Genomic DNA, 10,669 nt, shown 5'->3' with positions numbered 1-10,669 from the left:
CTATTTGAAAATGGCACAAAGCAACAAAAAAGCATTTTGTGCCTAGCCAGTCCCATTGAGAACATTTCGAGCGGGAGATGACTGTACCTAAATGAAACGTAGGCTAAACTGCGGGAGAAAAAAATACAAAATGGAGTAGAGGGTTGACTAGCTCACGTTGAAATTCAACGTGACTTGTGGTCTTGGATCGGAGCCAAGGCGAAACGTGACGCAATTGCCAACATAAGAATGTGTCACATTCAAAAGAGCTGGGTAAATGGGTCCTATGTGCCAAGATATTTTACCTAGAGAGAGAACAGTGCAACAAATCTTTGCGCGCAGTTCGAATCTTACAACCGAACTTCAAAACGTTCTTATAATGAAAACGAGGTAGGAAATATATTGAAAAACTCATAGAAAATGTATTGGTTGATTTATAAAAAGTAGTATACCAAGATGATTTTTATTGTATGTCAGATTTCACATTAGACTACACTTGAAAAAAGTGTTCCATAACGGTTCTTTGGCTGGCCCCATAGGATAACCCTTTTTGGTTCCGGGTAGAAATAATCCTTTTGGCTTCCAGGTAGAACCCTCTGTGGAAAGGGTTCTACATGGAACTCAAAAGGGTTCTCATATGGGGACCATCGAAGAACCCTTTTCGGTTTAAGATAGCATCTTTTTTTCAAATAGTGTATTTAATTTCATTTCATTAATTAATGAAATCATCATTAATTAAGAATGCAATGCCAGGATGCGCACTTATATCAACTATTTGTGTCATTGGATTAAATTGATTGAATGACTGATTATATAAAGGTGTTTTCTTTGGGTATTGTCCAGCTCAATGGTCCAGCTCCAAAACCCCGATTGTTATGATGATTATGACGTGTTTAAGTCTTCTGCGGTGATTATCACGTGATTAAATCTTCTGTGGCGGTAGGACGTCCCATTGCCTTCTAGGAACAAACAAGTCACATAAGGGGACAAGAGAGCGCAACAACTGGGAGCTTTTCAAATGATATTAGTTTATCGTGGACAGTGAAGAGCATCAGTCTATACTTCGGTGAGGCGCGTCAATTTTGACCCACAACGTCAGGAATTCGCAACATTATTTCAGTTTTGAGTGCATCATTGGACACTGATGGTAAGAGAAGTCACATTGGCAACATCTGAGAAGTTTTGCATTATTCTTATTCAGACTTTGCAGAGTCAAACCATAGGAAAATATGTGCATTTCTTTATGTTGCATCTCATTGACCAACGTCTCATGTAGTATTTGAATGTAACTGCGTCATCTGTGATTTATACTTCTTCTGTGTATTGGTTCAAAATAAGGCTACTTTGAATCTATTTTAACATCTGGCAATGATCTCGAGTGCTGTACTCTTAAAATGTGGTAGTTTCAACGTTTTTCTCCTCTTATCGACTATTTGGAGAAATTGGGCACAATTATGATCGGAGATTGAGAATGTTTGTGTGGGTCTGGGGATTCCAGAGAGTTGTAAATTATCTAGTTACCGCGCCCACTTTTTCGACGCAAACTACTTTCACTCCAAGGAGTTGAGCTGTTGCTGTTGAGGGAATGGCAGTTTATATTAGTTTAGAATAATGTTTTTATTTTCATGAAAATATGTTATTGGAAAGAAGACTTATTTTAATGAAAATATTTTACGTAAAACGTTTTTTCTTCTTTACGGAACAGGCTAAGAATTTGATCAAACTGCGTCATGAACGCAATGTAGAGAATAGGCATCTTTGGCATAGTAGGCCTAACCAATATCCTATTAGTCCTACTGATCCCTTTATGATTATGCTTTATATAATATATTCAATATCTATAGCTAGAGAGCAACGAATATAATGTACAAACTCCCAGTTTAATTCTGTACATTTGTTTTTAAACAGTTGACAGGCCATTGCGCAATGCACAATTGAGTCGACCTCAATACCCTGGCTCTCGCCCCTGTTTTCCTTAAGATTCTTACACTCAAAAATGCTGGGTTAAAAACAACCCAATTTGTGTTATTTGGTAACCCAGCACAAGGTAAATATTGAACAGAACACATGCTGAATTCTTTCTTGAATAACCCAACATTTTGGGTTGTTGGGATTACCCCCAACATGGGTTAATTTAGCATCAATCTGGTTTTTATTCACTTTCATGCAGTGTTGACCCACCGACTTTTAACATTTTATTTTCAGGAGGGGTGGCCTATAAGGGACGTGGCTATAAGATAATTACTTTTGGCCACCCGTGAGACTTAAGTGTCATTCTTGTTAATCATGTTAAGTTTGTTCAGTGCAAAATATAACGATCCTAGAATATTTTTGCACATTACATACATTAATATAAAATGAGTAATATGATTATTTACATATTGTGACAAAGTGCTAACTATCCCAACATTTGGATATACATAGGTTCTTGAGGGACTCATACAGTTGTGTAAGCCTCATTAAAGCTATAAAAGGCTCAGTGTTCAACCTTAAAATGTGATAACAATTAGGGATGTGACAAATGGTAAACATTTCTTAACATTTAAACAGCCATATTTTAAAATCAGTTTTCCGTTAAAACGCGAAGAAAAATTCATAAAATTCAACGTGAATTCACAATGGAGATGTGTTGCTGCAAGCAACGGTTTGAGGTCTCACAGTGTGTCCTTTTCAGACGGTTAAGAATTACACCTGTACCTCCATTGCTGTCCCTCAATTCCACTTTGCAAGTTAGCATTTCCTTCTCCTTTAACTTCTTAAAGTATTTCCATACAGGACTTTGCTGCCATTTTTCCAAATCTTAACGACGATGACATAGGGGTGGAGAGTTGACTCCAAAACAATTGATTCCTCCACTTCCTCCACGTTGACTCCCATTTCCAAGTGCAAGATTGACTCCTAAGATTCCATCATTTTGGAATGGAGGAGACTGGTTAGTTGTCGTACTTACGAAAATGCAAACACTTGTGTCTTTCATAGCGAGCCAGTGAGGGACAGAGGGTGAAAGAGGGCACAGTATAGGCAGGTTGGCCACCAGGCAGACAGAGTCCGAACTGTGCACTAGGCCTATTGATCGGCAATCAAAAGCTGTATCTCGCAATAGAATGCTGTATCTCGCAATTTCTTGGCTTGCAATGTCCCGCAACATCAGTAAAGCAGGGCCTATCATGAATGAATAGGCTACGATATTCTACACACAACAAACCAAAGAGTGAACACAAACTCTCACCATTAGCGGAGCACGAGGGAGAGAAATGAGGGGGCAGGCAGAAACGAGCGTATATGTCTTGGTAATCTGTATCTCGCAATGTCTTGTCTTGCATGCCTTGCAAATTCACCAACGTCTTCCTCTCTGGTTTGATTTAAAATACATAACTTTCCCCAGGCCTTAATTGTCTAGATGTCCAAAACATGGAAAATATATTGTTTTGTGATAACTGCATTTTGTAGGGTAAAAAACAGAAAAACATTGTTTTTCATTTAGCGATTTGTCTTAATGTTAAAGATCCCAATTGAATTTAAACATGTTAACGTTCACACTCCTAATAACAATACAACAGAACAGATTAACCAGAATGACATTTACTTTCACGGGTCACCAAGTGTCTGAAAGCTAGGTCCCTACTAAAGTTATGCTTCCAGTCTTCTGATCTAAACCGTTCGGTCATATCTCAATAACTCAGCATCAATAACTCAGCATCAATAACTCAGCATCAATAACTCAGCATCAATAACTCAGCATCAATAACCCAGCATCAATAACCCAGCATCAACAACCCAACCTTGATATTTTTAAAGAAAACAACCCAACTAAGTGACCGAATGCCTGCAACCCAGCAGTTGAGTCATCCAAGCAACCCAGCAGTTGAATCACCCAAGCAACCCAGCAGTTGAATCACCCAAGCAACCCAGCAGTTGAGTCAAACCAAGCAGTTGAGTCATCCAAGCAACCCAGCAGTTGAATCACCCAAGCAACCCAGCAGTTGAGTCAAACCAAGCAGTTGAGTCATCCAAGCCACCCAGCAGTTGAGTCAGCCAAGCAACCCAGCAGTTGAGTCAGCCAAGTCACCCAGCAGTTGAGTCAAACCAAGCAGTTGAGTCATCCAAGCCACCCAGCAGTTGAGTCATCCAAGCCACCCAGCAGTTGAGTCAGCCAAGCCACCCAGCAGTTGAGTCAGCCAAGCCACCCAGCAGTTGAGTCAGCCAAGCCACCCAGCAGTTGAGTCAGCCAAGCCACCCAGCAGTTGAGTCAGCCAAGCCACCCAGCAGTTGAGTCAGCCAAGTCACCCAGCAGTTGAGTCAGCCAAGTCACCCAGCAGTTGAGTCAGCCAAGTCACCCAGCAGTTGAGTCAGCCAAGTCACCCAGCAGTTGAGTCAGTCAAGCCACCCAGCAGTTGTCATCCAAGAAACCCAGCATAGTGTATGCGTCTCTCAAAGTAGAAGATTCTAAAAATCTTATTTTACCTGTTTAATTCATACATTTTTTTTTAGTATGCGTTTTATTTTAAATTTGGCTGTTTCTTTGCGTTTTCTTTATAGATGAACGTCTGAAAAGGTTGTCCATCTGATACATAAAACCTAATGTTCACAATGTGGAATAATGGTTTCTGTTACACAAGCATGTTTCTTTGTATGAGGGGGCTGGCATTTAAATGCAGACGTAGTTGTGTCCCAGACGCTGTAAAGTTTGCTCAATCGCACCGTGTAACAATTTTTTTTAGATAAACAAAGGCGCAGAAATGATTCACTGCCTGTCTGGCGCACCTTTTTTTAGTGTGGTTCCTTCCCATTCACTGATGCTGATAGTGGGTAACTGACTGATACAGTCTGGCGGGTAAAACTATTTCAAGGAGGCAAAATAAGAAGAAAAAAGATCTAGATGTTTCTAACTTTGATAAGAAAGGTCAGGGAAGGGAAGTTTTCATTATACACCAGTGATAGACTCAGCAAGGCAAATCTGACCAACCTAACAGGTATTTATTTAAATAATTCAGACTGTTACATGTGATCTATTGGATATTAATTAATATTTTCTAGACTTTAGAAGTTGTAATGTAGGCCTATGCTGTACAATGGTTTACTTGCTATTGATTTTTTTTATTGAATTGCTGTGGGGAATTATGTGATTTTGAACCTATTAATATATTCATAAAATTAAAAAAAGCTGATCAGGGCCTGTATTCACAGAGTCTCAAAGTAGGAGTGCTGATCTAGGACAGGTCCATATAATTATATTCCTTATGATCTAAAAGGCAAAACAAATCCTAGATCAGCACTCCTACTCTGAGAGGCCTAGATTTCCTTGGTGTGTAGAATGTTTGCGTGTCACTAAAAATAGGAAAGTGTTCATTTAAAACACTAGTATTGGACTGTTGTAACTCGTAAACTACAAAAACGTGTAACATTCCTGAAGTTCAGAATGTATCCCTGTAATTACATGGGGTGTCTAGAAGAGCACAGAAAACATTCTCACATGAGGTGAAACATTCTCCATATGTTTCCCGGGCCGCACCATGTGACCATTCCTCCTGACCTCTCACCTCTGGCAACCAGAGCAGAGACCAGAGCAGGTGGAGCAGGTTCATTTTTACACACTTTAGGTGTTATTCTGATTCTATGGATGTTGGAGATTTATTTAGTGTGTGGGTCTCTTACCATATGGTTAACTACTAAGTGGGTTAGGTAGGGCAGGGTACTCAACTATTACCCTATAATGTCAGGAGCCTGCTGGTTTTCTGATCTACCTGATAATTAATTGCACCCACTTGGTGTCCACGGTCTACATCAATCCCTGATTAGAGGGAAACAATGAAAAAATGCAGTGGAACTGGTTTTAAGGTCCAGAGTTGAGTTTGAGGGAGATAGGGCATGTGTTTGATCACATAAAATTCAACGATGCCCCTAAAGGGAAAACACTGAACAGAACAGGTGTGTCTGTGTGTTTAGTGTGTTGGTATGAGTGTGTGTCTAAACCTAGGCCACACCAGTAGTGACCTGGGCCACACCTCATAGAAAAACAGACACCTCACCTTTAACCCTCTCCCTTTCTCTCTCAGGGACATTGAGATGGCATCATCATTATCATCTGATGGGGCCACGTTGGTCTGTGGGAGTATGGAGGAGCTGAAGCGCAGGGCCCAGGGCCCGGTGAGGAGGAACCTGTTTGGGCCTGTGGACCACGAGCAGCTGCAACAGGACTTCCAGAGGCACCTGTGTATGACCGTGGAGTCGGCCAACAAGCGCTGGGACTTTGACTTCAACGCCGGCCGGCCGGCCACCAACAGCGCCAGCATGGAGTGGGAAGAGATGAAGTGCCAGGATGTGCCGGCGTTCTACCACAGCTGTGTGGTAAAGAAGCCGGTGATTGGCATCGCCGGGCAGAGGGCAGAGAGCGAGAATGTCAGGCTGGCGCGGGCATCATCTCCAGGGTCGTCCAGCATTGGAGAGGAGTACCTGGAGGTGACCACCAGGGAGAGCTATAGGATCCAGAGGTCGGAGAAGATGGTGGCCAGCCAGAAGGCAGGAGCAGTCAAACGGAGACAAGCCGCCATAACAGGTCTGTGTCAATGAACGGGAGAGGTGCTGCACTTTTCGCCCTATTTTTTTCCTTCTATTGGGCTTGGTACAAAAACCATACGAAAGAAGGCAATAGAGAGTTAGTAGCCTACAAAATGTTGGAGTCCAGAGGTTAACTTGACTATCGTTATAATAATAATAAATAAATAATATAAATAAATAAATACATTTGTGTATTTTTTATTATTATTATTACTCCCACAAGCCCTGAGGTCTTCATTTAAAGAGAGATAATAGAAGTTTATAGGTTGTTTTGAACTTCATATGAACCTGTTATTAACCTGTTAACCTGTTAATAACCATTGAGTGACAGCAGTGAATACCTCAGTGTGCTTGCAAAAGCACTGTATTTTAGGCCTTACAACAACACTGTGTTGTTACCTATGCCATTTTCCCAAACAGTTTCCCAGTTATACGCCTTGCTGTGTGTGTCCCATATTCCACCCTATCCTCTATATCTAGTGCACTACTTTGAACCCTATGGGCCCCGGTCAAAATTAGTGCACTATACAGGGAATAGGGTGCCATTTGGGATGCAAATATTATTTCCCTTACATTACTGGGACTGGGAACTAACACCTGTTCTCTCTCTCTCTGCCGGTCATCCACAGAATTCTTTGTTGTGAAGAAGAGGAGGGCCATGCACCACAAACGGTCCTCCCTGCAGTAAACGCATCCCAAGAAAGAGCACCATTCAGTGGGCATGCTTCGTTTGGAAATCACCTCATTAAGATGAATTTATAGTCTCTGCAGCTTTCTGTAGCGACTCTGACTGTCAAAAAGCTCATAGCTACAAAATGTCTTAAAAACTCCTGACAAACTCTGTTGATTTCCACGCAAGGAAGCTAACTAATGTCCTCTCAGAGTGAAATATCTCTGAGTGGAAATGATGGATATGTTTGTATATATATTTATATAGCTGTTTTTCATCTATATTTCCTAAGCTTGTATGATTGTCTAAGCTTTAGATTATACTGTGAAATAGTTCAAATACACTCATCAGGAAAAAACCTAAACGGCTCTGTTGTAAGAGACTTCTTCCAACAGTACCCTTGGTATAGTATTTCTTAACCCCTAACCACCTCAGCCCGCTCTCTAACAGCCTCTCTCAGAGTTTTGATAAGAGGAGTTCAACTACTCCTGACCACAATCCACGTGTCGTCTTCAGTTTCACCACGGCTGTAAAAGTATCAGCCACTCGAGTAAGAGGCCCCGGGGTCACCTCAGGTCAAATTGGCAACGTGACCATGATTAGCCTAGGGTACAAAGGTCAACAGTGAAGTTCCAGCACTTAGGCTATCAGGCGATGGCTGCATCGGTAGGGACTTTTATGATAATGATACATCTTATTGAGTAATAATGCTTCTCAATATATGTTTTTTTTTTTTATGACGGTAATTGTTTTATTCTTAACAACAAGATACTAAAGCGTCATATCAGCTTCTTGGTGTGAGTATTATTACAGAGTGATATAAGGTGTCAGTAGGCAACAAGCTTAAATTAGTTTAAGTTCATGCTCAAGTATTGTTATTATGGCAGAGACATACACTTCACCGTTGGTACCACCGTCTCTGTAAAATTCGTCAAGAACTTCAGTACAAAACGGAATAAAATGTAAAACTGTTTTTATTTAGCCCATAATCTTGCCATTATCTATTTAGCCCGCTTCATTTTGACCCTTTTTATCTTATTAAGGTAGTAAAACATGTTCTTGGAAACTGTTTGGTAACAAAATGGAATATACCTTGTATGGTTGGCTTTTGTTGGCTAAATCCTTTTTTACAATGTATCCTTTGGTTTTGAACGCGATTCTTTTCTGTATGAAGGTAATGTAGCATTGACATTATTTGGAGTTGAAGTTATAATGGTGTTGTAGTTCACAAAAGTACATGGATCCTTAATGCATACGGAACATTCCAAGTTCTGTCAGTAAATGATTCTGTTTTTATGAGGAGCTGAGCTGTAACACATTTCCATTGCTGTGCTAAATACTAGACTGTTGTGACAACTGAGGCAGTTGACCAAAAATTGATTTGTGAGACATCTGTAAGCGTTGGCTTGAGACAAGGGACATAGCCATAGACATCCACATGCCTTAAGCATCTCATATATACATCTCAGATATACCTGTGATTAATATACAGTATCACAGATGTATCCATTGGTATTACATTCCAAACTGTACCATTCATTCTCCAGAGTCACATTGCAATACTGTAAATAATAGTGGCAAAAATAGCAGTCCTACAGGGAGTGCATTTCCCAAAATGTGTCATGTTTGAACAAATAGCCATAATCTGGATTACCTACCTCATTGAGCGATTGACAAAAAAAAAGTGAAAATAATTGAAAAAATATATACAAAATAAAAATGGTCAAATAATTACAACATATTTGTTGGAAACTACAGGAGATAATTTTGAATTACTGTTCATAGCTGATTCAGTGGGAAAATGGGTTCAGACCATAGGCTTTAGTTACACATCAGGTAAAAGAGTCAGTGTGGCAGAGTGATAGGCCCATTCCAGCTCAAAGCAGGACTGAGGAAACTCAAGTCCTCTGGGAGTCCTGAGCTTTGTTATCTCTCGCCCTCTGGCTTGCTTTGACTGGTTTCCCAGAAGTAGACAGAATGGAGGATAGGGGGCAGGGACTTTATTAATAGACCGCAACAGAATGATGTCCGAGACCCTGAATCAAAGTGGTTCTATAGCCAGACGAGTGGCCTGTGTTCTAGAGGGCTTTTGTCTGGATCCAAAGAGGTTCTTATAACACCGCCCTCTTGACTTGCCAACGTAGAGACATGTCAACAGAACGTCTTGATTTCGGTTTACACACTTCACCTCACAAATGGAATCGATTATCCATTTTTATTTAATAATATTTTATGGTGTTTTTGTTGTTGTTTTGTGTGTGTTTGGACTTGAGTCTATATGTGCATTTTGGTATATATGCGCCTGTCTTTCAACGTGTTCAAAACAAATCTTTAAAAGTCTGTTAACTTATTTTTAACTATATATTTTGTTTTTGTAGGGAAATAATTCTAAATACCCTTTCGGTAAAACTAATTGATTATGTGTATTGTTGAACTGTCTTTGCACTAAAACATTATTGACAAGATAATTCTATATTTCTGATTTTATAGAAGTCCTCTCATGGAAGGGGAAGTGTTTAGAAAAAAAAAAACCTTCACTGCTGAACTGGGACACAGACTATGGGCTATCGTAGTTTGGGTCGGACACAAAATGATAAATATATATTCGGTGCTTTCTTGGTATTGCAACAGTGTTAATACAAGGTAATACTCAGCCGAAATATTACTGACTGTACTGGTTTTCCCAGAATTCCCTTGGCAAGCGAACTGTGATAAGTTCATGATCATAGATCTGTATACAGCTACTGGGCTGCTCAAACCTGCATCCCCCCTGGCCCACAGTATCCCAGGTATATCAAAACGTAGTATTGCATGCCTTATATGCATGAATGGATAATATAGGTTTTTGATAGGATAATGGTTAATGTATGCAAAGTGTATTACAATGTAATTACATGGGAACAGACTATTAGCTTTGATTCGGTTTGGTAATAGTTTGAAAATAAAATGACACCTTTCAATGAGGATTCAATGACCGGTTTTTGGTGCACTGTTGACTTTGATGTTCATTTGTTACAGTATGTTTCAGATGATTAAATATGTAAATAAATGATAGAAATATACTAAAGTATTGTTTGTTTAGACTCGTCTTCATCCATAATTTACTACCTCCTTGTACATTAATATGATCTTCAGTGTCAACAGCTGGAAAATCTAGTAGGCCTACTAATTCTACACATATTAAGTCTACTAATTATATTAAACCTAGTAATTATATTAGGGGCGACAGGTAGCCTAGTGGTTAGAGCGTCGGGCCAGTAACGGTTGCTTGATCGAATCCCTGAACTGACAAAAGTACAAATATGTCGTTCTGCCCCTGAACAAGACAATTAACTCGCTGTTCCTAGGCCGTCATTGTAAATGAGAGTTTGTTCTTAACTGACTTGTTTAGTTAAATAAAAATTAGGTCTACTAATACTACACATATTTTGATGGTATTATTTTTGCCTTAAAGGCTCCTCC

The 10,669-nt window shown here is 39.9% G+C and overlaps 1 protein-coding gene across 2 annotated transcripts; it reads left to right on the top strand.

The window, feature by feature from the left end:
• The first annotated feature begins 259 nt into the window (after positions 1-259).
• On the top strand, positions 260-10,277 carry LOC135516000 (cyclin-dependent kinase inhibitor 1B-like). Of its 2 annotated transcripts, none has more exons than XM_064939933.1 (3): positions 260-369; positions 6,036-6,535; positions 7,167-10,277. In XM_064939933.1, the coding sequence occupies exons 1-3, from the start codon at positions 266-268 to the stop codon at positions 7,223-7,225; spliced, it is 663 nt and encodes a 220-aa protein (XP_064796005.1). In that variant the 5' UTR covers positions 260-265; the 3' UTR covers positions 7,226-10,277. The 2 variants fall into 2 exon arrangements, with proteins under 2 accessions (XP_064796005.1, XP_064796006.1); XM_064939934.1 differs by lacking the exon at positions 260-369 and adding an exon at positions 872-1,126.
• The last annotated feature ends 392 nt before the right edge of the window (positions 10,278-10,669 follow it).

Source organism: Oncorhynchus masou, chromosome 27 (genome assembly GCF_036934945.1).
Source record: "Oncorhynchus masou masou isolate Uvic2021 chromosome 27, UVic_Omas_1.1, whole genome shotgun sequence".
Taxonomy (NCBI): Eukaryota; Metazoa; Chordata; class Actinopteri; order Salmoniformes; family Salmonidae; genus Oncorhynchus; species Oncorhynchus masou.
This window is presented reverse-complemented; position numbering and strand designations above follow the sequence as displayed.